The 27,806-nt window shown below is 49.1% G+C and overlaps 1 protein-coding gene across 1 annotated transcript in view; it reads left to right on the top strand.

Annotated features, from left to right (window-relative positions):
- SPATA17 (spermatogenesis associated 17) overlaps window positions 1-27,806 on the top strand; it is an 892,647-nt gene that overhangs the window by 629,045 nt on the left and 235,796 nt on the right. Inside the window, exon 4 of the mRNA XM_073553344.1 lies at window positions 7,811-7,861. Coding sequence (XP_073409445.1) covers window positions 7,811-7,861 — 51 coding nt within the window. The remainder of the gene's footprint in view (window positions 1-7,810; window positions 7,862-27,806) is intronic.

Here is a 27,806-nt window from a genome sequence, read left to right as displayed (position 1 = left end):
TTCCTCCATGGTGTCCTGTACAGGAGCTGTATGAGTTCCCCATACTTCTGTATGATTCCCCCATGGTGTCCTGTACAGGAGCTGTATGAGTTCCCCATACTTCTGTATGAGTTCCCCATGGTGTCCTGTACAGGAGCTGTATGAGTTCCCCATACTTCTGTATGAGTTCCCCATGGTGTCCTGTACAGGTGCTGTATGAGTTCCCCATACTTCTGTATGATTCCCCCATGGTGTCCTGTACAGGAGCTGTATGAGTTCTCCATTCTTCTGTATGATTCCCCCATGGTGTCCTGTACAGGTGCTGTATGAGTTCCCCATACTTCTGTATGATTCCCCCATGGTGTCCTGTACAGGAGCTGTATGAGTTCCCCATACTTCTGTATGATTCCCCCATGGTGTCCTGTACAGGAGCTGTATGAGTTCCCCATACTTCTGTATGATTCCCCCATGGTGTCCTGTACAGGTGCTGTATGAGTTCCCCATACTTCTGTATGAGTTCCCCATGGTGTCCTGTACAGGAGCTGTATGAGTTCCCCATACTTCTGTATGATTCCCCCATGGTGTCCTGTACAGGAGCTGTATGAGTTCCCCATACTTCTGTATGATTCCCCCATGGTGTCCTGTACAGGTGCTGTATGAGTTCCCCATACTTCTGTATGATTCCCCCATGGTGTCCTGTACAGGAGCTGTATGAGTTCCCCATACTTCTGTATGATTCCCCCATGGTGTCCTGTACAGGAGCTGTATGAGTTCCCCATACTTCTGTATGATTCCCCCATGGTGTCCTGTACAGGTGCTGTATGAGTTCCCCATACTTCTGTATGATTCCCCCATGGTGTCCTGTACAGGAGCTGTATGAGTTCCCCATACTTCTGTATGATTCCCCCATGGTGTCCTGTACAGGTGCTGTATGAGTTCCCCATACTTCTGTATGATTCCCCCATGGTGTCCTGTACAGGTGCTGTATGAGTTCCCCGTACTTCTGTATGATTCCCCCATGGTGTCCTGTACAGGAGCTGTATGAGTTCCCCATACTTCTGTATGAGTTCCCCATGGTGTCCTGTACAGGTGCTGTATGAGTTCCCCATACTTCTGTATGATTCCCCCATGGTGTCCTGTACAGGAGCTGTATGAGTTCTCCATTCTTCTGTATGACTCCCCCATGGTGTCCTGTACAGGTGGCGGAAGATCGCAGCATAATTCGAGTGAGTGCGGCTGCCTTGTGTTCCAATAGATTTCCTGTCCGATACAAGCAAGTCGCATTAAGTTGTAATCAGTTGGATTTTTGTCGCGTTACACTGTAGGTTGTGATGTGTTCACAGCCTGTTGCATTGTTCTGATTTGTTGCAGCTGCAACAATCTGTACGCTGGGGTCTGTGTCACAGTTATGGCTGCAGCCTTGAAGGGAACTAGGCGCCATCAATGGATCTGCGACAATATCATGGCCATATATAAAAAAAACATTTTCTTTCAACCTGGACGAACACTGTCCTCGTGGTCTGCACAACGGTGCAGCGAAATCCGGACAGTCCAAGCCATCTCCAGAGGTCATGAGCCGGTGGGAAACTAATTTTTTATTATCCAGACATTGAGTATAGCTGGTAACTGTAATATACAGTTACAGTAAGTGCCAAATATCACGGCTGCTCCACGCTGTGGCGACATTACTGGTGCACACCATGGTAGCATTACTACTGCTTCATGCTATAGCGACATTACTTCTGCTGCATGTAATGGCGACATTACTGCTGCACACCATGGCAACATGATTGCTGCTGCATGCTTTGGGACATTGCTGCTGCTGCATGCTATAGCGATATCTCTGCTAATGCACACCATGGGGCCTGCTGCAGGCTATTTATTTATTTTTATTTATTTTACTCACTTATATAGCGCCATTAATTCCACAGCGCTTTACAGATATTATTGGAACTGTCCCCATCGGGGCTCACAATCTAGATTCCCTATCAGTATGTCTTTGGAGTGTGGATGGAAGCTGGAGAACCCGGGGTAAACCCATGCAAACACGGGGAGAACATACAAACTCCTTGCAGATGTTGTCCTTGGTGGGATTTCCACTCGGAACCCCAACACTGCAAGGCTATAGTGCTAACCACTGAGCCACCATGCTGCCCTACTGCTGCTGCACACTATGGCAACATCACTGCTGCGCGGCATTACTGCTGCATGCTATGGGGACATTGCTGCTCCTGCATTCTATGGCGACATTACTGCTGTTCCATGCTATGGCAACACTATTGCTGCTGCACGATTCAGCAACATTACTACTGCACTCGGCTTGACATTACTGCTGCTGCAGCATTGGCAACATTACTGCTGCTGCACCCTGCGGCGACATTACTGCTGCACACAGTGGCGACATTACTGCTGCTGCACGTTTTGGTGACATTATTGCTGCTGCAACATTACTGCTGCTGCACGCTGGTGCGACATTACTGCTGCTGCACGCTGCGGCAGCGATGATACTGCTGCACACCATGATGACATTACTGCTGCTGCACGCTGGATGACATTGCTGCTTCTGCATGCTATGGCAACATTACTGCTGCACGATTCAGCGACATTACTGCTGCACGCTGCGGCGACATTACTGCAGCTGCACGTATTGTTAACATTACTGCTGCACGCTGCGGCGACATTACTGCTGCTGCACGCTGCGGCGACATTACTGCTGCACGCTGCGCGACATTACTGCTGCGGCACGCTGCGGCGACATTACTGCTGCTGCACGCTGCGGCGACATTACTGCTGCTGCACGCTGCGGCGATATTACTGCTGCTGCACGCTGTGGCGACATTACTGCTGCTGCACGCTGCGGCGACATTACTGCTGCTGCACGCTGCAGCGACATTACTGCTGCTGCTGCATGCTGCGGCGACATTAAGGCTGTTGCACGCTGTGGCGACATTACTGCTGCTGCACGCTGCGGCGACATTACTGCTGCTGCACGCTGCGGCGACATTACTGCTGCTGCACGCTGTGGCGACGTTACTGCTGCTGCACGTATTGTCAACATTACTGCTGCTGCACGCTGCGGCGACATTACCGCTGCTGCACGCTGCGGCGACATTACCGCTGCTGCACGCTGCGGCGACATTACTGCTGCTGCACGCTGCGGCGACATTACTGCTGCTGCACGCTGCGGCAACATTACTGCTGCTGCACGCTGCAGCGACATTACTGCTGCACGCTGCGGCGACATTACTGCTGCTGCTGCACGCTGCGGTGACATTACTGCTGCTGCACGCTGTGGCGACAGCCTCCATCACATCCGCTGTGCACTGGGCGTAGAGTCCAGAAATGAACAGTCCATAGGGGTAGAGCACTGAGGGTTGGATTGGCGTCTGCTGCTTCTGTACTTTTGATACATACGAGTAATGAGTCAATGTGTATGAATGGATGTTTGCACATTGTTTTAGAGGATTTCAGCAGTCGGAACCCCGCGCTCCTGCGAGGCTGCAGTGGAAAACCTACCATTAAAATGTAGCGGATAGCAGGACATGGACTGAAGCGTCCACTCGGAAATGTCACAGGAGTGGCTGTGCATTAATCAAACGCGTGTGTGTAAACAGATAAGTCTTCCGTCTGATTCTAAAGATTTCTAGAGAGGGACATCTCTGAATAGATGAATACACAACACATTGTATATTGCTGGAGGGACAGAATACAACATTAATCACATTATAATCGCCAGACTGCTAGAATTTATTCCGCAGGTCTCCGTTCTATGCAAAACGCCACCGTCTCTTTAAATGTTACCTTTTACATACAGATTCGCCTCATCCCGGGGAGAAAAAAGGGGGATTATTGTTAAGTCTGCACTCAATTATTCCCATTTTCTTAAAGTGGCGGCACAATCTGTATTTACTGGTTTATCTTCATCACTTTCCCTGGTAAACAAGGCTTATCACCTGTCCCCGCATTTAATAAGCCCCCTGATCCGTCCCATAAATTATTCCCTCGTTATCCACAAGCGCACCCAAATCCAAACCAGCCCTCAATCACTTTCCCAGACGAGGACATAGATCAGGGAGCCGGATTCGTTTAGATAGTCATTCATTTCCTGGAAATCCGGATACAGTATGTATATGATAGCGCCCCTTCCCCACCAGCGATAACGCGCGTTTGTAGGATTACACTCCGTGATTAATTAAATCAATGCAAAGAGATATCTAACAATAATAATAATTATAGGGAAAAATGGAAAAAAAGAATGAAAAGCTCCAAGGTAGATTTATGGGAATAGTAACCTTCAGTTAAAGAGCAAAATCCAGTCTTGGATGATGTTAACACCGGTCGGTGGTGCACGAGAGACGTTGTGTTTCATTAATCCGGATGTGGATAAGACATTTCCAATTCTCACCTTTTTAGGGGACCTTTCTCGTAGACTCAGTCTTGTCCTCTGCTGGACAGTGAGTTTTGTTTCAGGCGCCTTTTGAGTGGGGGAAGGGAAGTGACAACTGATCTGAGCATATTTCTAGGTCTGAAGTACAGTTGTCATTTTCTAACCCTTTTCCACCATCGGTCTGACGAATAAGAGTCGTTGCCGCAATGAGGGTTACCGCATTTCCCCTCTCCCCAAAAGCGAAGACTAGGAATGAAGTTGGCAAAGCAGATGGTCTCGCAAATGGATGATCTTTCTATTTTCTGGTTGCGCCTCCAGCCTTTATATACTTTACAAAGGCTTAGTGCTACTGACCATTATGGGCAAGAATTTACTACTGCTAGGTAATGGAGAGGAGCAAAGAGGTCCACAGGACCCTGGTCTAGAAGCCACATTGTGGTGCAATTTGAGTCTTGTGGATCACAATGCAAATGCTCCTCTGGGGCCATCAACTAACTCAGGTCAATTGTAACCCATCCACCTATTATAGTTGCACCCCTGAATAGACCAGAGCCCTTCAAATCATCTCTTACCTGCTGGAGGCCACTCTTCTGATCAGTCGCCCGGTGCAACACCATGTCTGCATCACACCGCAACTAAGTTGCGTCAGGCCGACTAATTAAAAGGCTGGGAATGATGACATCTAGAAGAACGTTCTCAAGGCTCCTGTCTGGTGACCACGGACCACCAAAGTTCCCCTGGACAGTGGCCTTGCAAACCTTTTTTCTCAATTCTACTAGGCAGTACAGGACTGCCAACCATTAAAAACTCCCAATCTATATGTCTGACACATCATGAAGGTGATTAAGGCTGAGGCTACATGGCAACATTGGCTGCAACACCATTTTGGCAACACAATACCAATAAATTAGGTCACATTGTGACATCGAGGATAAAGCAACCAAGATGCGACAAGCAAATCACAAAAAATCCAAGGCAGTTGGACTTTTTGCAACTTGCTTATTGCAGTACCCTTGGTGTCATAAGATGACCACATTCACTGGTATTGCCTGTGATGTAGTAGTGATTTGAGGGCTATCCATGATTTTCATGATTAGCACACGTGGGGCCATTCACATGCCGTGAGGTCCGCAGAAAATTGTGGAGACATGTCCACTTTTGATCCAAGGGTTGGATCAAAATTGGCAATGCAAGTCAATGGGTCCATGATTAAATTGGACCATGTTCAGAAGACATCAGAGTGCGGACGGATTTTCACCGACTGTCAGAATGGAGAAGGTGCAGATTTTTTTCTTTGTAGTGTCTCCACATACCAGAAAAATGGATGACACTCGTATCAAACTCTGATCAGAATAATCGGTCTTGTTTCTTTTGCACATGTAAAAAAATCAGACATCTGCATGAGCCCTTAGAGTCATGACATTGGAAACCCTTTCTTTTCAATATCCTGTTACAAATCTAGTAGTTAGAATAGAATCGTAGAGTTGGAAGGGACCTCCTGGGCCATCTGGTCCAACCCCCTGCTCAAAGCAGGATTCGCTAAATCATCCCAGTCAGATGTCTGTCCAGCCTCTGTTTGAAGACTTCCATTCATAGTTAGGGGGTTCCATATTCAGGCCCCTAATCTAAAAAAGAAAAAAAAAAACATTCAAGACCAGACACGTGTGGGGAAGGTGACTTGACTGACAGACTTGACTGGTAGTAGGCGGGGACGGTTTGTGCACTAGAGACGGAGAATGACAGGTTAGAAGGGTGACAGCTAGGAAAGGGAGATAGGAGAGTGTAGTACCGAGAAATGACCACAAGATGGCAGGGAGTAGTTCTGGACTTAACAACGGCTTATGGCTCGTGAAACGCACAGTCATGGGGGGGGGAGATAGGAGCCCGGGAGGGAAATTCCCCTGTAAGGGAGGGGATAAATAGAAGAAGGCGGGGATCGGGTTTGGTCAGTCCCAGGAGGAGCTCGACAGAAGACTTGGAACGGAAGTCAGAAACGGAGAAGAGCTTGACCGGGGGACTGATGGGAGAAGACAGTCAGGGGAGTGGCCCTGACACGACGTACCGCAGGACAGACGAGGAGGTGGGTCGGACACGACGTACCGCAGGACAGGGGAGGCCCCGGGGGTACCAACTGGACGACGATCTCGGACAGGTGAAGTGCTGGGGGTGGATTGGTCTAGGACAGCCCCCAGTGAAAGATCCACGAGGTGCGTTACTGTGACTGGAATGAAGGCACAGGTACCCGGGCCTGGAAACAGTGTGGAGAAGCTGTGGTGCGTGTTTGGTGGTCGTCAGGAGGACGACTAAATAAACCTGGAACTGTTACAACTGGATTCTGTCTCCGTCTCGTTTTTGTCTCGTCTGGTAAGCAGCGGTCCACCCCCCCAATCCCGGCCCCTACCACACACGTTTAAGTAATACATATACAGATAGCTGATTTCAATAGAGAGGCGTAATACCTTATCTTGCCTGCGGGCGTGCTGTAGGGAAATGAAACACTCACTGTCTCACTCACCCTCAGATCACAGCTGCTCTCTAGGGAGCAGGACACTTTCTATAAACGCATATATTTGCACAGGTGCCACATTTTATTCCAAAAACGTGCCATTAAACGCCGGGAAAGGAGGCAGCTCCGGCTCTAATGGATAAAGGGAGCCGGAGAGGGAACGGCATCATTGTCTTCATTGGTAAATAACATATTGCAGCCAACTGTTTCTTAATTGCCCAGACTGTTGATAAATAATCCAGTCCTGCTGCTCTCCACAGACAATTTGCTTTGGATCGAGCTAAGGCAATTCAAATAACGCTAATTATTTATGATTTTATGATGTTAAAATGAATATTAAATGAAACAAAATTCCCAAGGATTACTCGCATGGCGGCTAAGTACATAACATTTTGTACAGATGGTTGGAAGACTCATTTTTGCTTCATTGCCGCATACATATCCTTGAAGGATTCCGTCGGAAGACAGCCCTATCTTTGAATTTTTCATTAAACCAGACGTCTTGAAATATGAATTCCTTTTATGTTTCTGCGAGTTTTGGGTAAGAGAACTCCGAGTGAATAAATCATGCAATGCTACGTGTCACCAGGACTTGTGAATATTTCTGCAATGTTATTTTATCCTCAGTAGAGCCCCATTGATTATCAAACTCAGCGGAGAGCGTTTTATGATCATATATCTCCATTAGCGCCTACTTTGACTGCCATGGATTTTTTTTCTCTGGTTAAGCCTGCATTATGTATTAGCCGTCCCGCCTTCTCAATACCCAAAGTTTGATATGGCTTTCAATTATATATTACGTATAGGCTTTTTTTTTTCTTATCTGCTATATGTTAAAAAAAAAAAAAAAATCGGAGGTGGTGTATGTCTGTGCCTATGTGTGTGAGCGTCACCAGCCGAGACCTAAGCCACCCTTCTCCTCTTCTCTTCCTCCGCAGACAGCGTACTTTATTATGAAGATGAATTTCTACAATGAAATGGCTGTCAGGGTAAATATCTCTCTTCTTGTTATACAGATGAAAAGTCAATTGTGATCTGAATTTACTTTTAATAATGTAAGTAAACTAGACTAATGCCTACATAATCAAGACGAGGGCAAAATGGAAAATCTACAGTGTAGCCGTCAAGGAAAAAGAAGATGAAGAAGCGGAGCGAACCGACAGCTGGGGGCTTTCACTCCACTACTAACTTGGTGATTTTATTAAAGGGAATCTGTTACCCCATTTTTGCCCTATGAGATGCGGCCACCGCCATCAGGGGCTTATCTACAGCATTCTGTAATGCTGTAGATAAGCCCCCGATGTAACCTGAAAAATAAGAAAAATGAGTCAGATTATACTCACCCGGGGGTCCAGTCCGGTCCGATGGGTGTCGCGGTCCGGTCCAGCGCCTCCTATCTTCTAGCGATGACGTACTTCTGCCGCAGCTCCTGCGCAGGTGTACTATATCTGCCCTCTTGAGGGCAGATTAAAGTACTGCAGTGCGCAGGTGGCGGACCACTCTGACCTTTCCCGGCTTTTCTTTGTCTATTCCTAGTTATTGTTGATAAATGGATAAAACTGCAAAGGGTTTGTAAAAGAAAGCAACTCTGTAAATTTCCTGTCATTAAAAATCATCTCCGTTACCTGTAATTAAAAACTGGCCACCTCTGCTGTTTTAAGGCTGAGTGCACATGTACTTTTTTGCCCTGCGGATTTTTCCACGCAGAATGGAAGAAATCCGCAGGTCAAATGACCTGCATTTTTCCTGCGGATTTCTTCCATTTTTCCTGCGGTTTTCTTGCGGTTTTTGTGCGGTTTTCCACTGCGGATTTGGTGACAGGGGAGATGGAAAACCACACAAAATAAGTAACATGCTGCGGATTTTGTACCGCAGGAAAACCGCGCGGAAAAATCTGCAGCGTCTGCACAGCGGTTTTTTTTTTTCATTGATTTTAAGGCTACTGTACATCACAATGCGGATATGCAACGTTTCTGCGCGGTAAAATCCGCTGCGGAACCGCTGCAAATCTACATCGTGTGCACACAGCCTAAGAGCGTCGGACGGTCTCCTAAGCAAAGAGAGCAGTGCTTACAAGCTCTTTGCTTTAGAGATTGTAAATGCTCCTCTTATCACTGGATTCTGCCAGGTTCAGTGCCTGTCATGACACAGCTGTCTGGTGACTCGGGACTAGGGATTCCTTTCCTGGCCCTAACACTAGGGGGCACCCTAGCTCGCCCTGTTCTCTGGGATACTTCAGATGGCGAAATATTCAGAATTGAGTTTCCTCAGTGATTGATACCTTTCAATGGCTAACTGAAAAGATGGTAGCAAATTGCAATCTTTATACTGGGGTCTCTTCATCAGGCATTGACTAATACAAAATCTGAAGAGTCACATATTTATGCACAACACAGCACATAAATAATGCAATAGATAAGACAAGTGACATGAAGCAGAACTATCATTATGGGGGAGTGATAGACAGTTATGGCCATAATTATTGGAACAGTTCATAAATAAGGAGTGTGAATGTTTTATTGTCCTCCGATTGGGGTCTGGTTCTGTGATGACCCCAGAAGGTCTTAAGAGCAAATCCCTTAACTGCTGTAAAAAGACATAAATCCATGCAACACATTCATTCCTGCACTGAGTGTGTCAAAGGTCGTCATGAATTTGTACTCCCAGACCCTCCTGTCTCTCTGAGATTTGAAATTCTCTTTTAAAACAGTTAAAACAAGTAATTTCATGCTAAGATCAGGCATACAAAAATGTTTTGCCACAGGTAGATCCATTCTTTTTTCTCTTATTGTGTGACGATGAGAATTCATCCTTGTTTTCAGTTTTTGCCCTGTCTCCCCCACATACAGACCCCCAGTTGGATATTTAGTACAAATAATTAAGTACACCACATTAGATGTGATGCAGCTGAAAGTACCTGCGATCTTGTAGTCCTGATGTGAGTTGGGGATCTTTTATCTTGTCCGTCATTATAATTGGACAGGTTTTACATTTTTTCTGGTTGCAAGGAAAGGTGCCTACAGCTGTAGGAGAGGACAGGGAGCTTCTGACAATGATGCTTCTTAGATTTGGGGGCTGCCTAAAACACAGCAGTGGGGAGTCTGGAAATATGGATTGTAATTGGGCATCTTTTTGTAGTAAAGGTTGTAATTTCCGTGCAGCTCCCCTTAGCACTTCCAGATTTGGTTTGTAGGTGACCACTAGAGGCACCCAGTTATTCTCTTCTTTAGCTTTGTAATGTAGCAGGTGATTCCTTGATATTCTGGTCGCCCTTGTAATTTGGTTTTGAATTGTTCTTGGATGGTAGCCCTGATTCAAAAAGGTCTTTCTGAGGCGACCAAGGTGTTCATGGGGTTGGAACATATATGATTGTATCTGATGGCTTGGCTGTAGCCAATAGAGTTTTTTATGTGTTTTGGATGGAAACTGTCCCATTTAAGGTATGTTGGACGGTCGATTGGCTTCTGATACAGGGATGTCTCTATTTCATTGTTCTTTAGCTTAATGATGGTGTCTAAAAAGTTAATTTTAGAGCTGGAGTAGTTGAGTGTTACGTTGATGGTGGGATGAAATTGATTAAACAAATAAATAAACATGTTTAATAATCTGGAGAGGTGCTTCTTCTCAGTGCCGGAGTAGGAGCAACCAGACGCTGCGGTCTTTTGATATCACTCCGTCGTGGTAACCCCGTGACAGTGCCCCTGTATTGCTCAGCCTCTGCTTGCAGCATGCTTAAAGGGGTTGTCTGGAAAATAAAAGAGGGGACTGAAAAGACTACAGAGAAAGGAAGAGGGGAGGGGACTACAGAAAATGGAAGATAGGAGTGGACTACAGAAAATGGAAGAGGGGAGGGGACTACAGAGAAGGGAAGAGAGGAGGGGACTACAGAGAATGGAAGAGAGGAGGGGACTACAGAGAATGGAAGAGAGGAGGGGGCTACAGAAAATGGAAGAGAGGAGGGGACTACAGAGAATGGAAGAGGGGAGGGGACTACAGAGAATGGAAGAGGGGAGGGGACTACAGAGAAGGGAAGAGAGGAGGAGACTACAGAGAATGGAAGAGAGGAGGGGACTACAGAGAATGGAAGAGAGGAGGGGACTACAGAGAATGGAAGAGAGGAGGGGACTACAGAAAATGGAAGAGAGGACTACAGAGAATGGAAGAGAGGAGGGGATGACAGAGAATGGAAGAAGGGAGGGGACTACAGAGAAGGGAAGAGAGGAGGGGACTACAGAGAATGGAAGAGAGGAGGGGACTACAGAAAATGGAAGAGAGGAGGGGACTACAGAGAATGGAAGAGAGGAGGGGACTACAGAGAATGGAAGAGAGGAGGGGACTACAGAGAAGGGAAGAGAGGAGCGGACTACAGAGAAGGGAAGAGAGGAGGGGACTACAGAGAATGGAAGAGAGGAGGGGACTACAGAAAATGGAAGAGAGGACTACAGAGAATGGAAGAGAGGAGGGGGCTACAGAGAATGGAAGAGAGGAGGGGACCACAGAGAATGGAAGAGAGGAGGGGACTACAGAGAATGGAAGAGAGGAGGGGACTACAGAGAATGGAAGAGAGGAGGGGACCACAGAGAATGGAAGAGAGGAGGAGACTACAGAGAATGGAAGAGAGGAGGGGACTACAGAGAATGGAAGAGAGGAGGGGACTACAGAGAATGGAAGAGAGGAGGGGACTACAGAGAATGGAAGAGAGGACTACAGAGAATGGAAGAGAGGAGGGGACTACAGAGAATGGAAGAGAGGAGGGGACTACAGAGAATGGAAGAGAAGAGGGGGCTACAGAGAATGGAAGAGAGGAGGGGGCTACAGAGAATGGAAGAGAGGAGGGGACTACAGAGAATGGAAGAGAGGACTACAGAGAATGGAAGAGAGGAGGAGACTACAGAGAATGGAAGAGAGGAGGGACTACAGAGAATGGAAGAGAGGAGGGGACTACAGAGAATGGAAGAGAGGAGGGGACTACAGAAAATGGAAGAGAGGACTACAGAGAATGGAAGAGAGGAGGGGACTGAGGAGTACAGAGAATGAAAGAGTAGGGGAATACAGAGATTGGAAGAGGGGGCTGAGGGGACTACAGAAAATGGAAGAGAAGAGGGGGCTACAGAGAATGGAAGAGAGGAGGGGACTACAGAAAATGGAAGAGAGGACTACAGAGAATGGAAGAGAGGAGGGGACTACAGAGAATGGAAGAGGGGAGAGGACTACAGAGAATGGAAGAGAGGGGACTACAGAGAATGGAAGAGAGGAGGGGACTACAGAGAATGGGAGAGGAGGGGACTACAAAGAATGGAAGAGAGGAGGGGACTACAGAAAATAGAATAGAGGACTACAGAGAATGGAAGAGAGGAGGGGACTACAGAGAATGGAAGAGGGGAGAGGACTACAGAGAATGGAAGAGAGGGGACTACAGAGAATGGAAGAGAGGAGGGGACTACAGAGAATGGGAGAGGAGGGGACTACAAAGAATGGAAGAGAGGAGGGGACTACAGAAAATAGAATAGAGGACTACAGAGAATGGAAGAGAGGAGGGGGCTACAGAGAATGGAAGAGGGGAGGGGACTACAGAGAAGGGAAGATAGGAGGGGACTACAGAGAATGGAAGAGAGGGGGGGACTACAGAGAATGGAAGAGAGGAGGGGACTACAAAGAATGGAAGAGAGGAGGGGACTACAGAAAATGGAAGAGAGGAGGGGACTACAGAAAATGGAAGAGAGGAGGGGACTACAGAAAATGGAAGAGAGGACTACAGAGAATGGAAGAGAGGAGGGGACTGAGGACTACAGAGAATGAAAGAGAGTAGGGGAATACAGAGATTGGAAGAGGGGGCTGAGGGGACTACAGAGAATGGAAGAGAAGAGGGGACTACAGAGAATGGAAGAGAAGAGGGGACTACAGAGAATGGAAGAGAAGAGTGGGCTACAGAGAATAGAAGAGAAGAGGGGGCTACAAAGAATGGAAGAGAAGAGGGGGCTACAGAGAATGGAAGAGAAGAGGGGACTACAGAGAATGGAAGAGAGGAGGGGGCTACAGAAAATGGAAGAGAGGAGGGGACTACAGAGAATGGAAGAGGGGAGGGGACTACAGAGAATGGAAGAGGGAAGGGGACTACAGAGAATGGAAGAGGGGAGGGGACTACATAGAATGGAAGAGAGGAGGGGACTACAGAGAATGGAAGAGAGTAGGGGACTACAGAGAATGGAAGAGGGGAGGGGACTACAGAGAAGGGAAGAGACGAGGGGACTACAGAGAATGTAAGAGAGGAGGGGACTACAGAGAATGGAAGAGAGGACTACAGAGAATGGAAGAGAGGAGGAGACTACAGAGAATGGAAGAGAGGAGGGACTACAGAGAATGGAAGAGAGGAGGGGACTACAGAGAATGGAAGAGAGGAGGGGACTACAGAAAATGGAAGAGAGGACTACAGAGAATGGAAGAGAGGAGGGGACTGAGGACTACAGAGAATGAAAGAGTAGGGGAATACAGAGATTGGAAGAGGGGGCTGAGGGGACTACAGAAAATGGAAGAGAAGAGGGGGCTACAGAGAATGGAAGAGAGGAGGGGACTACAGAAAATGGAAGAGAGGACTACAGAGAATGGAAGAGAGGAGGGGACTACAGAGAATGGAAGAGGGGAGAGGACTACAGAGAATGGAAGAGAGGGAACTACAGAGAATGGAAGAGAGGAGGGGACTACAGAGAATGGGAGAGGAGGGGACTACAAAGAATGGAAGAGAGGAGGGGACTACAGAAAATAAAATAGAGGACTACAGAGAATGGAAGAGAGGAGGGGACTACAGAGAATGGAAGAGGGGAGAGGACTACAGAGAATGGAAGAGAGGGGACTACAGAGAATGGAAGAGAGGAGGGGACTACAGAGAATGGGAGAGGAGGGGACTACAAAGAATGGAAGAGAGGAGGGGACTACAGAAAATAGAATAGAGGACTACAGAGAATGGAAGAGAGGAGGGGGCTACAGAGAATGGAAGAGGGGAGGGGACTACAGAGAAGGGAAGATAGGAGGGGACTACAGAGAATGGAAGAGAGGGGGGGACTACAGAGAATGGAAGAGAGGAGGGGACTACAAAGAATGGAAGAGAGGAGGGGACTACAGAAAATGGAAGAGAGGAGGGGACTACAGAAAATGGAAGAGAGGAGGGGACTACAGAAAATGGAAGAGAGGACTACAGAGAATGGAAGAGAAGAGGGGACTGAGGACTACAGAGAATGAAAGAGAGTAGGGGAATACAGAGATTGGAAGAGGGGGCTGAGGGGACTACAGAGAATGGAAGAGAAGAGGGGACTACAGAGAATGGAAGAGAAGAGGGGACTACAGAGAATGGAAGAGAAGAGTGGGCTACAGAGATTAGAAGAGAAGAGGGGGCTACAGAGAATGGAAGAGAAGAGGGGGCTACAGAGAATGGAAGAGAAGAGGGGACTACAGAGAATGGAAGAGAGGAGGGGGCTACAGAAAATGGAAGAGAGGAGGGGACTACAGAGAATGGAAGAGGGGAGGAGACTACAGAGAATGGAAGAGGGAAGGGGACTACAGAGAATGGAAGAGGGGAGGGGACTACAGAGAATGGAAGAGAGGAGGGGACTACAGAGAATGGAATAGAGTAGGGGACTACAGAGAATGGAAGAGGGGAGGGGACTACAGAGAAGGGAAGAGACGAGGGGACTACAGAGAATGTAAGAGAGGAGGGGACTACAGAGAATGGAAGAGAGGAGGGGACAACAGAAAATGGAAGAGAGGACTACAGAGAATAGAAGAGAGAAGGGGACTACAGAGAAAGGAAGAGGGGAAGGGACTACAGAGAAGGGAAGGAAAGAGAGAAGGGGCCTACAGAGAATGGAAGAGAGGAGGGGACTACAAAGAGTGGAAGAGAGGAGGGGACTACAGAGAAGGGAAGAGAGGAGGGGACTACAGAGAATGTAAGAGAGGAGGGGACTACAGAAAATGGAAGAGAGGAGGGGACTACAGAGAATGGAAGAGAGGAGGGGACTACAGAAAATGGAAGAGAGGACTACAGAGAATGGAAAAGAGGAGGGGGCTACAGAGAATGGAAGAGAGGAGGGGACTACAGAGAATGGAAGAGAAGAGGGGGCTACAGAGAATGGAAGAGAGGAGGGGGCTACAGAGAAAGGAAGAGAGGAGGGGACTACAGAGAATGGAAGAGAGGACTACAGAGAATGGAAGAGAGGAGGGGACTACAGAGAATGGAAGAGAGGAGGGGACTACAAAGAATGGAAGGGAGGAGGGGACTACAGAAAATGGAAGAGAGGACTACAGAGAATGGAAGAGAGGAGGGGACTGAGGACTATAGAGAATGAAAGAGAGTAGGGGAATACAGAGATTGGAAGAGGGGACTGAGGGGACTACAGAGAATGGAAGAGAAGAGGGGACTACAGAGAAGGGAAGAGAGGAGTGGACTACAGAGAATGGAAGAGAGGAGGGGACTACAGAGAATGGAAGAGAAGAGGGGGCTACAGAGAATGGAAGAGAAGAGGGGGCTACAGAGAATGGAAGAGAAGAGTGGACTACAGAGAATGGAAGAGAGGAGGGAACTACAGAAACTGGAAGAGAGGACTACAGAGAATGGTAGAGAGGAGGGGACTACAGAGAATGGAAGAGGGGAGGGGACTACAGAGAAGGGAAGAGAGGAGGGGACTACAGAGAATGAAAGAGAGGAGGGGACTACAGAGAATGGAAGAGAGGAGGGGACTACAAAAATGGAAGAGAGGAGGGGACTACAGAGAAGGGAAGAGAGGAGGGGACTACAGAGAATGGAAGAGAGGAGGGGACTACAGAAAATGGAAGAGAGGAGGGGACTACAGAGAATGGAAGAGAGGAGGGGACTACAGAAAATGGAAGAGAGGACTACAGAGAATGGAAGAGAGGAGGGGACTGAGGACTACAGAGAATGAAAGAGCAGGGGAATACAGAGATTGGAAGAGGGGGCTGAGGGGACTACAGAGAATGGAAGAGAAGAGGGGACTACAGAGAAGGGAAGAGAGGAGGGGACTACAGAGAATGGAAGAGAGGAGGGGACTACAGAGAATGGAAGAGAAGAGGGGGCTACAGAGAATGGAAGAGAAGAGGGGGCTACAGAGAATGGAAGAGAAGAGGGGACTACAGAGAATGGAAGAGAGGAGGGGACTACAGAAACTGGAAGAGAGGACTACAGAGAATGGTAGAGAGGAGGGGACTACAGAGAATGGAAGAGGGGAGGGGACTACAGAGAAGGGAAGAGAGGAGGGGACTACAGAGAATGAAAGAGAGGAGGGGACTACAGAGAATGGAAGAGAGGAGGGGACTGCAAAGAATGGAAGAGAGGAGGGGACTACAGAGAAGGGAAGAGAGGAGGGGACTACAGAGAATGGAAGAGAGGAGGGGACTACAGAAAATGGAAGAGAGGAGGGGGCTACAGAGAATGAAAGAGAGGAGGGGACTACTGAAAATGGAAGAGAGGACTACAGAGAATGGAAGAGAGGAGGGGGCTACAGAGAATGGAAGAGAGGAGGGGACTACAGAGAATGGAAGAAAGGAGGGGACTACAGAGAATGGAAGAGAAGAGTGGGCTACAGAGAATGGAAGAGAGGCGGGGGCTACACAGAATGGAAGAGAGGAGGGGACTACAGAGAATGGAAGAGAGGAGGGGACAACAGAGAATGGAAGAGAGGACTACAGAGAATGGAAGAGAGGACTACAGAGAATGGAAGAGAGGAGGAGACTACAGAGAATGGAAGAGAGGAGGGGACTACAGAGAATGGAAGAGAGGAGGGGACTACAGAGAATGGAAGAGAGGAGGGGACTACAGAAAATGGAAGAGAGGACTACAGAGAATGGAAGAGAGGAGGGGACTACAAAAAATGGAAGAGAGGACTACAGAGAATGGAGGAGAGGAGGGGAATACAGAGATTGGAAGAGGGGGCTGAGGGGACTACAGAAAATGGAAGAGAAGAGGGGACTACAGAGAATGGAAGAGAAGAGGGGGCTACAGAGAATGGAAGAGAAGAGGGGGCTACAGAGAATGGAAGAGGGGAGGGGACTACAGAGAATGGAAGAGGGGAGGGGACTACAGAGAATGGAAGAGGGGAGGGGACTACAGAGAAGGGAAGAGAGGAGGGGACTACAGAGAATGGAAGAGAGGAGGGGACTACAGAGAATGGAAGAGGGGAGGGGACTACAGAGAATGGAAGAGGGGAGGGGACTACAGAGAAGGGAAGAGAGGAGGGGACTACAGAGAATGGAAGAGAGGAGGGGACTACAGAAAATGGAAGAGAGGACTACAGAGAATGGAAGAGAGGAGGGGAATACAGAGATTGGGAGAGGGGGCTGAGGGGACTACAGAGAATGGAAGAGAAGAGGGGACTCCAGAGAATGGAAGAGAAGAGGGGGCTACAGAGAATGGAAGAGAAGAGGGGGCTACAGAGAATAGAAGAGAAGAGGGGGCTACAGAGAATGGAAGAGAAGAGGGGGCTACAGAGAATGGAAGAGGGGAGGGGACTACAGAGAATGGAAGATGGGAGGGGACTACAGAGAAGGGAAGAGAGGAGGGGACTACAGAGAGTGGAAGAGAGGAGGGGACTACAGAGAATGGAAGAGGGGAGGAGACTACAGAGAAGGGAAGAGAGGAGGAGACTACAGAGAATGGAAGAGAGGAGGGGACTACAGAGAATGGAAGAGAGGAGGGGACTACAGAGAATGGAAGAGAGGAGGGAACTACAGAGAATGGAATAGAGGAGGGGACTACAGAAAATGGAAGAGAGGACTACAGAGAATGGAAGAGAGGAGGGGACTACAGAGAATGGAAGAGAGGAGGGGACTACAGAGAATGGAAGAGAGGAGGGGACTACAGAGAAGGGAAGAGAGGAGGGGACTACAGAGAAGGGAAGAGAGGAGGTGACTACAGAGAATGGAAGAGAGGAGGGGACTACAGAAAATGGAAGAGAGGACTACAGAGAATGGAAGAGAGGAGGGGACTGAGGACTACAGAGAATGAAAGAGTAGGGGAATACAGAGATTGGAAGAGGGGGCTGAGGGGACTACAGAAAATGGAAGAGAAGAGGGGGCTACAGAGAATGGAAGAGAGGAGGGGACTTCAGAAAATGGAAGAGAGGACTACAGAGAATGGAAGAGAGGAGGGGACTACAGAGAATGGAAGAGGGGAGAGGACTACAGAGAATGGAAGAGAGGGGACTACAGAGAATGGAAGAGAGGAGGGGACTACAGAGAATGGGAGAGGAGGGGACTACAAAGAATGGAAGAGAGGAGGGGACTACAGAAAATAGAATAGAGGACTACAGAGAATGGAAGAGAGGAGGGGGCTACAGAGAATGGAAGAGGGGAGGGGACTACAGAGAAGGGAAGATAGGAGGGGACTACAGAGAATGGAAGAGAGGGGGGGACTACAGAGAATGGAAGAGAGGAGGGGACTACAAAGAATGGAAGAGAGGAGGGGACTACAGAAAATGGAAGAGAGGAGGGGACTACAGAAAATGGAAGAGAGGAGGGGACTACAGAAAATGGATGAGAGGACTACAGAGAATGGAAGAGAGGAGGGGACTGAGGACTACAGAGAATGAAAGAGAGTAGGGGAATACAGAGATTGGAAGAGGGGGCTGAGGGGACTACAGAGAATGGAAGAGAAGAGGGGACTACAGAGAATGGAAGAGAAGAGGGGACTACAGAGAATGGAAGAGAAGAGTGGGCTACAGAGAATAGAAGAGAAGAGGGGGCTACAGAGAATGGAAGAGAAGAGGGGGCTACAGAGAATGGAAGAGAAGAGGGGACTACAGAGAATGGAAGAGAGGAGGGGGCTACAGAAAATGGAAGAGAGGAGGGGACTACAGAGAATGGAAGAGGGTAGGGGACTACAGAGAATGGAAGAGAAGAGGGGACTACAGAGAATGGAAGAGAGGAGGGGGCTACAGAAAATGGAAGAGAGGAGGGGACTACAGAGAATGGAAGAGAAGAGGGGACCACAGTGAAGGGAAGAGAGGAGGGGACTACAGAGAATGGAAGAGAGGAGGGGACTACAGAGAATGGAAGAGAAGAGGGGGCTACAAAGAATGGAAGAGAAGAGGGGGCTACAGAGAATGGAAGAGAAGAGGGGACTACAGAGAATGGAAGAGAGGAGGGGACAACAGAAACTGGAAGAGAGGACTACAGAGAATGATAGAGAGGAGGGGACTACAGAGAATGGAAGAGGGGAGGGGACTACAGAGAAGGGAAGAGAGGAGGGGACTACAGAGAATGAAAGAGAGGAGGGGACTACAGAGAATGGAAGAGAGGAGGGGACTGCAAAGAATGGAAGAGAGGAGGGGACTACAGAGAAGGGAAGAGAGTAGGGGACTACAGAGAATGGAAGAGGGGAGGGGACTACAGAGAAGGGAAGAGACGAGGGGACTACAGAGAATGGAAGAGAGGAGGGGACTACAGAGAATGGAAGAGAGGAAGGGACTACAGAGAATGGAAGAGGAGGGGACAACAGAAAATGGAAGGGAGGACTACAGAGAATAGAAGAGAGAAGGGGACTACAGAGAAAGGAAGAGGGGAAGGGACTACAGAGAAGGGAAGGGAAGAGAGAAGGGGCCTACAGAGAATGGAAGAGAGGAGGGGACTACAAAGAGTGGAAGAGAGGAGGGGACTACAGAGAAGGGAAGAGAGGAGGGCACTACAGAAAATGGAAGAGAGGAGGGGACTACAGAGAATGGAAGAGAGGAGGGGACTACAGAAAATGGAAGAGAGGACTACAGAGAATGGAAAAGAGGAGGGGGCTACAGAGAATGGAAGAGAGGAGGGGACTACAGAGAATGGAAGAGAAGAGGGGGCTACAGAGAATGGAAGAGAGGAGGGGGCTACAGATAAAGGAAGAGAGGAGGGGACTACAGAGAATGGAAGAGAGGACTACAGAGAATGGAAGAGAGGAGGGGACTACAGAGAATGGAAGAGAGGAGGGGACTACAGAGAATGGAAGAGAGGAGGGGACTACAGAGAATGGAAGAGAGGAGGGGACTACAGAGAATAGAAGAGAAGAGGGGGCTACAGAGAATGGAAGAGAAGAGGGGGCTACAGAGAATGGAAGAGAAGAGGGGACTACAGAGAATGGAAGAGAGGAGGGGACTACAGAAACTGGAAGAGAGGACTACAGAGAATGGTAGAGAGGAGGGGACTACAGAGAATGGAAGAGGGGAGGGGACTACAGAGAAGGGAAGAGCGGAGGGGACTACAGAGAATGAAAGAGAGGAGGGGACTACAGAGAATGGAAGAGAGGAGGGGACTGCAAAGAATGGAAGAGAGGAGGGGACTACAGAGAAGGGAAGAGAGGAGGGGACTACAGAAAATGGAAGAGAGGACTACAGAGAATGGAAGAGAGGAGGGGACTGAGGACTACAGAGAATGAAAGAGAGCAGGGGAATACAGAGATTGGAAGAGGGGGCTAAGGGGACTACAGAGAATGGAAGAGAAGAGGGGACCACAGTGAAGGGAAGAGAGGAGGGGACTACAGAGAATGGAAGAGAGGAGGGGACTACAGAGAATGGAAGAGAAGAGGGGGCTACAGAGAATGGAAGAGAAGAGGGGGCTACAGAGAATGGAAGAGAAGAGGGGACTACAGAGAATGGAAGAGAGGAGGGGACTACAGAAACTGGAAGAGAGGACTACAGAGAATGGTAGAGAGGAGGGGACTACAGAGAATGGAAGAGGGGAGGGGACTACAGAGAAGGGAAGAGAGGAAGGGACTACAGAGAATGAAAGAGAGGAGGGGACTACAGAGAATGGAAGAGAGGAGGGGACTGCAAAGAATGGAAGAGAGGAGGGGACTACAGAGAAGGGAAGAGAGTAGGGGACTACAGAGAATGGAAGAGACGAGGGGACTACAGAGAATGGAAGAGAGGAAAGGACTACAGAGAATGGAAGAGAGGAAGGGACTACAGCGAATGGAAGAGAGGAGGGGACAACAGAAAATGGAAGAGAGGACTACAGAGAATAGAAGAGAGAAGGGGACTACAGAGAAAGGAAGAGGGGAAGGGACTACAGAGAAGGGAAGGGAAGAGAGAAGGGGCCTACAGAGAATGGAAGAGAGGAGGGGACTACAAAGAGTGGAAGAGAGGAAGGGACTACAGAGAAGGGAAGAGAGTAGGGGACTACAGAGAATGGAAGAGGGGAGGGGACTACAGAGAAGGGAAGAGACGAGGGGACTACAGAGAATGGAAGAGAGGAGGGGACTACAGAGAATGGAAGAGAGGAGGGGACTACAGAGAATGGAAGAGAGGAGGGGACTACAGAAAATGGAAGAGAGGACTACAGAGAATGGAAGAGAGGAGGGGACTGAGGACTACAGAGAATGAAAGAGAGCAGGGGAATACAGAGATTGGAAGAGGGGGCTGAGGGGACTACAGAGAATGGAAGAGAAGAGGGGACCACAGTGAAGGGAAGAGAGGAGGGGACTACAGAGAATGGAAGAGAGGAGGGGACTACAGAGAATGGAAGAGAAGAGGGGGCGACAGAGAATGGAAGAGAAGAGGGGGCTACAGAGAATGGAAGAGAAGAGGGGACTACAGAGAATGGAAGAGAGGAGGGGACTACAGAAACTGGAAGAGAGGACTACAGAGAATGGTAGAGAGGAGGGGACTACAGAGAATGGAAGAGGGGAGGGGACTACAGAGAAGGGAAGAGAGGAGGGGACTACATAGAATGAAAGAGAGGAGGGGACTACAGAGAATGGAAGAGAGGAGGGGACTGCAAAGAATGGAAGAGAGGAGGGGACTACAGAGAAGGGAAGAGAGGAGGGGACTACAGAAAATGGAAGAGAGGACTACAGAGAATGGAAGAGAGGAGGGGAACGAGGACTACAGAGAATGAAAGAGAGCAGGGGAATACAGAGATTGGAAGAGGGGGCTGAGGGGACTACAGAGAATGGAAGAGAAGAGGGGACCACAGTGAAGGGAAGAGAGGAGGGGACTACAGAGAATGGAAGAGAGGAGGGGACTACAGAGAATGGAAGAGAAGAGGGGGCTACAGAGAATGGAAGAGAAGAGGGGGCTACAGAGAATGGAAGAGAAGAGGGGACTACAGAGAATGGAAGAGAGCAGGGGACTACAGAAACTGGAAGAGAGGACTACAGAGAATGGTAGAGAGGAGGGGACTACAGAGAATGGAAGAGGGGAGGGGACTACAGAGAAGGGAAGAGAGGAGGGGACTACAGAGAATGAAAGAGAGGAGGGGACTACAGAGAATGGAAGAGAGGAGGGGACTGCAAAGAATGGAAGAGAGGAGGGGACTACAGAGAAGGGAAGAGAGTAGGGGACTACAGAGAATGGAAGAGGGGAGGGGACTACAGAGAAGGGAAGAGACGAGGGGACTACAGAGAATGGAAGAGAGGAGGGGACAACAGAGAATGGAAGAGAGGAAGGGACTACAGAGAATGGAAGAGAGGAGGGGACAACAGAAAATGGAAGAGAGGACTACAGAGAATAGAAGAGAGAAGGGGACTACAGAGAAAGGAAGAAAGGAAGGGACTACAGAGAAGGGAAGGGAAGAGAGAAGGGGCCTACAGAGAATGGAAGAGAGGAGGGGACTACAAAGAGTGGAAGAGAGGAGGGGACTACAGAGAAGGGAAGAGAGGAGGGGACTACAGAGAATGTAAGAGAGGAGGGGACTACAGAAAATGGAAGAGAGGAGGGGACTACAGAGAATGGAAGAAAGGAGGGGACTACAGAAAATGGAAGAGAGGACTACAGAGAATGGAAAAGAGGAGGGGGCTACAGAGAATGGAAGAGAGGAGGGGACTACAGAGAATGGAAGAGAAGAGGGGGCTACAGAGAATGGAAGAGAGGAGGGGGCTACAGATAAAGGAAGACAGGAGGGGACTACAGAGAATGGAAGAGAGGACTACAGAGAATGGAAGAGAGGAGGGGACTACAGAGAATGGAAGAGAGGAGGGGACTACAGAGAATGGAAGAGAGGAGGGGACTACAGAAAATGGAAGAGAGGACTACAGAGAATGGAAGAGAGGAGGGGACTGAGGACTATAGAGAATGAAAGAGAGTAGGGGAATACAGAGATTGGAAGAGGGGACTGAGGGGACTACAGAGAATGGAAGAGAAGAGGGGACTACAGAGAAGGGAAGAGAGGAGTGGACTACAGAGAATGGAAGAGAGGAGGGGACTACAGAGAAGGGAAGAGAAGAGGGGGCTACAGAGAATGGAAGAGAAGAGGGGGCTACAGAGAATGGAAGAGAAGAGGGGACTACAGAGAATGGAAGAGAGGAGGGAACTACAGAAACTGGAAGAGAGGACTACAGAGAAGGGTAGAGAGGAGGGGACTACCGAGAATGGAAGAGGGGAGGGGACTACAGAGAAGGGAAGAGAGGAGGGGACTACAGAGAATGAAAGAGAGGAGGGGACTACAGAGAATGGAAGAGAGGAGGGGACTACAAAAAATGGATGAGAGGAGGGGACTACAGAGAAGGGAAGAGAGGAGGGGACTACAGAGAATGGAAGAGAGGAGGGGACTACAGAAAATGGAAGAGAGGAGGGGACTACAGAGAATGGAAGAGAGGAGAAGACTACAGAAAATGGAAGAGAGGACTACAGAGAATGGAAGAGAGGAGGGGACTGAGGACTACAGAGAATGAAAGAGAGCAGGGGAATACAGAGATTGGAAGAGGGGGCTGAGGGGACTACAGAGAATGGAAGAGAAGAGGGGACTACAGAGAAGGGAAGAGAGGAGGGGACTACAGAGAATGGAAGAGAGGAGGGGACTACAGAGAATGGAAGAGAAGAGGGGGCTACAGAGAATGGAAGAGAAGAGGGGGCTACAGAGAATGGAATAGAAGAGGGGACTACAGAGAATGGAAGAGAGGAGGGGACTACAGAAACTGGAAGAGAGGACTACAGAGAATGGTAGAGAGGAGGGGACTACAGAGAATGAAAGAGGGGAGGGGACTACAGAGAAGGGAAGAGAGGAGGGGACTACAGAGAATGAAAGAGAGGAGGGGACTACAGAGAATGGAAGAGAGGAGGGGACTGCAAAGAATGGAAGAGAGGAGGGGACTACAGAGAAGGGAAGAGAGGAGGGGACTACAGAGAATGGAAGAGAGGAGGGGACTACAGAAAATGGAAGAGAGGAGGGGACTACAGAGAATGAAAGATAGGAGGGGACTACAGAAAATGGAAGAGAGGACTACAGAGAATGGAAGAGAGGAGGGGGCTACAGAGAATGGAAGAGAGGAGGGGACTACAGAGAATGGAAGAGAGGAGGGGACTACAGAGAATGGAAGAGAAGAGGGGGCTACAGAGAATGGAAGAGAGGAGGGGGCTACACAGAATGGAAGAGAGGAGGGGACCACAGAGAATGGAAGAGAGGAGGGGACTACAGAGAATGGAAGAGAGGACTACAGAGAATGGAAGAGAGGACTACAGAGAATGGAAGAGAGGAGGAGACTACAGAGAATGGAAGAGAGGAGGGGACTACAGAGAATGGAAGAGAGGAGGGGACTACAGAGAATGGAAGAGAGGAGGGGACTACAGAAAATGGAAGAGAGGACTACAGAGAATGGAAGAGAGGAGGGGACTACAAAAAATGGAAGAGAGGACTACAGAGAATGGAGGAGAGGAGGGGAATACAGAGATTGGAAGAGGGGGCTGAGGGGACTACAGAAAATGGAAGAGAAGAGGGGACTACAGAGAATGGAAGAGAAGAGGGGGCTACAGAGAATGGAAGAGAAGAGGGGGCTACAGAGAATGGAAGAGGGGAGGGGACTACAGAGAATGGAAGAGGGGAGGGCACTACAGAGAATGGAAGAGAAGAGGGGACTACAGAGAAGGGAAGAGAGGAGGGGACTACAGAGAATGGAAGAGAGGAGGGGACTACAGAGAATGGAAGAGGGGAGGGGACTACAGAGAATGGAAGAGGGAAGGGGACTACAGAGAAGGGAAGAGAGGAGGGGACTACAGAGAATGGAAGAGAGGAGGGGACTACAGAGAATGGAAGAGAGGAGGGGACTACAGAGAATGGAAGAGAGGAGGGGACTACAGAGAATGGAAGAGAGGAGGGGACTACAGAAAATGGAAGAGAGGACTACAGAGAATGGAAGAGAGGAGGGGACTACAGAAAATGGAAGAGAGGACTACAGAGAATGGAAGAGAGGAGGGGAATACAGAGATTGGAAGAGGGGGCTGAGGGCACTACAGAGAATGGAAGAGAAGAGGGGACTCCAGAGAATGGAAGAGAAGAGGGGGCTACAGAGATTGGAAGAGAAGAGGGGGCTACAGAGAATGGAAGAGGGGAGGGGACTACAGAGAATGGAAGAGGGGAGGGGACTACAGAGAATGGAAGAGGGGAGGGGACTACAGAGAAGGGAAGAGAGGAGGGGACTACAGAGAGTGGAAGAGAGGAGGGGACTACAGAGAATGGAAGAGGGGAGGAGACTACAGAGAAGGGAAGAGAGGAGGAGACTACAGAGAATGGAAGAGAGGAGGGGACTACAGAGAATGGAAGAGAGGAGGGGACTACAGAGAATGGAAGAGAGGAGGGGACTACAGAGAATGGAAGAGAGGAGGGGACTACAGAGAATGGAAGAGAGGAGGGGACTACAGAAAATGGAAGAGAGGACTACAGAGAATGGAAGAGAGGAGGGGACTACAGAGAATGGAAGAAGGGAGGGGACTACAGAGAATAGAAGAGAAGAGGGGACTACAGAGAATGGAAGAGAGGAGGGGACTACATAGAATGGAAGAGAGGAGGGGACTACAGAGAAGGGAAGAGAGGAGGGGACTACAGAGAAGGGAAGAGAGGAGGTGACTACAGTGAATGGAAGAGAGGAGGGGACTACAGAAAATGGAAGAGAGGAGGGGACTACAGAGAATGGAAGAGAGGAGGGGACTACAGAAAATGGAAGAGAGGACTACAGAGAATGGAAGAGAGGAGGGGGCTACAGAGAATGGAAGAGAGGAGGGGTCTACAGAGAATGGAAGAGAGGAGGGGACTACAGAGAATGGAAGAGAAGAGGGGGCTACAGAGAATGGAAGAGAGGAGGGGGCTACAGAGAATGGAAGAGAGGAGGGGACTACAGAGAATGGAAGAGAGGACTACAGAGAATGGAAGAGAGTAGGAGACTACAGAGGATGAAAGAGAGGAGGGGACTACAGAGAATGGAAGAGAGGAGGGGACTACAGAGAATGGAAGAGAGGAGGGGACTACAGAAAATGGAAGAGAGGACTACAGAGAATGGAAGAGAGGAGGGGACTGAGGACTATAGAGAATGAAGGAGTAGGGGAATACAGAGATTGGAAGAGGGGGCTGAGGGGACTACAGAGAATGGAAGAGAAGAGGGGACTACAGAGAATGGAAGAGAAGAGGGGACTACAGAGAATGGAAGAGAAGAGTGGGCTACAAAGAATGGAAGAGAAGAGGGGGCTACAGAGAATGGAAGAGAAGAGGGGGCTACAGAGAATGGAAGAGAAGAGGGGACTACAGAGAATGGAAGAGAGGAGGGGGCTACAGAAAATGGAAGAGAGGAGGGGACTACATAGAATGGAAGAGGGGAGGGGACTACAGAGAATGGAAGAGGGAAGGGGACTACAGAGAATGGAAGAGGGGAGGGGACTACAGAGAAGGGAAGAGAGGAGGGGACTACAGAGAATGGAGAGAGTAGGGGACTACAGAGAATGGAAGAGGGGAGGGGACTACAGAGAATGGAAGAGAGGAGGGGACTACAGAAAATGGAAGAGAGGACTACAGAGAATAGAAGAGAGAAGGGGACTACAGAGAAAGGAAGAGGGGAAGGGACTACAGAGAACGGAATGGAAGAGAGAAGGGGCCTACAGAGAATGGAAGAGAGGAGGGGACTACAAAGAGTGGAAGAGAGGAGCGGACTACAGAGAAGGGAAGAGAGGAGGGGACTACAGAGAATGTAAGAGAGGAGGGGAATACAGAAAACAGAAGAGAGGAGGGGACTACAGAGAATGGAAGAGAGGAGGAGACTACAGAAAATGGAAGAGAGGACTACAGAGAATGGAAAAGAGGAGGGGGCTACAGAGAATGGAAGAGAGGAGGGGACTACAGAGAATGGAAGAGAAGAGGGGGCTACAGAGAATTGAAGAGAGGAGGGGGCTACAGAGAAAGGAAGAGAGGAGGGGACTACAGAGAATGGAAGAGAGGACTACAGAGAATGGAAGAGAGGAGGGGACTACAGAGAATGGAAGAGAGTAGGGGACTACAGAGAATGGAAGAGAGGAGGGGACTACAGAAAATGGAAGAGAGGAGGGGACTACAGAGAATGGAAGAGAGGAGGGGACTACAAAAAATGGAAGAGAGTAGGGGAATACAGAGAATGTAAGAGAGTAGGGGAATACAGAGATTGGAAGAGGGGGCTGAGGGGACTACAGAGAATGGAAGAGAAGAGGGGACTACAGAGAAGGGAAGAGAGGGGACTACAGAGAATGGAAGAGAGGAGGGGACTATAGAGAATGGAAGAGAAGAGGGGGCTACAGAGAATGGAAGAGAAGAGGGGGCTACAGAGAATGGAAGAGAAGAGGGGACTACAGAGAATGGAAGAGAGGAGGGAACTACAGAAACTGGAAGAGAGGACTACAGAGAATGGTAGAGAGGAGGGGACTACAGAGAATGGAAGAGGGGAGGGGACTACAGAGAAGGGAAGAGAGGAGGGGACTACAGAGAATGAAAGAGAGGAGAGGACTACAGAGAATGGAAGAGAGGAGGGGACTACAAAAAATGGAAGAGAGGAGGGGACTACAGAGAAGGGAAGAGAGCAGGGGACTACAGAGAATGGAAGAGAGGAGGGGACTACAGAAAATGGAAGAGAGGAGGGGACTACAGAGAATGGAAGAGAGGAGGGGACTACAGAAAATGGAAGAGAGGACTACAGAGAATGGAAGAGAGGAGGGGACTGAGGACTAC

This window comes from Dendrobates tinctorius, unplaced genomic scaffold (genome assembly GCF_039654945.1).
Source record: "Dendrobates tinctorius isolate UK_male_01 unplaced genomic scaffold, ASM3965494v1 ptg000201l, whole genome shotgun sequence".
Lineage (NCBI taxonomy): Eukaryota > Metazoa > Chordata > Amphibia > Anura > Dendrobatidae > Dendrobates > Dendrobates tinctorius.
Note: the sequence above shows the minus strand (reverse complement) of the source record. Positions and strands in the feature narration are given on the sequence as shown.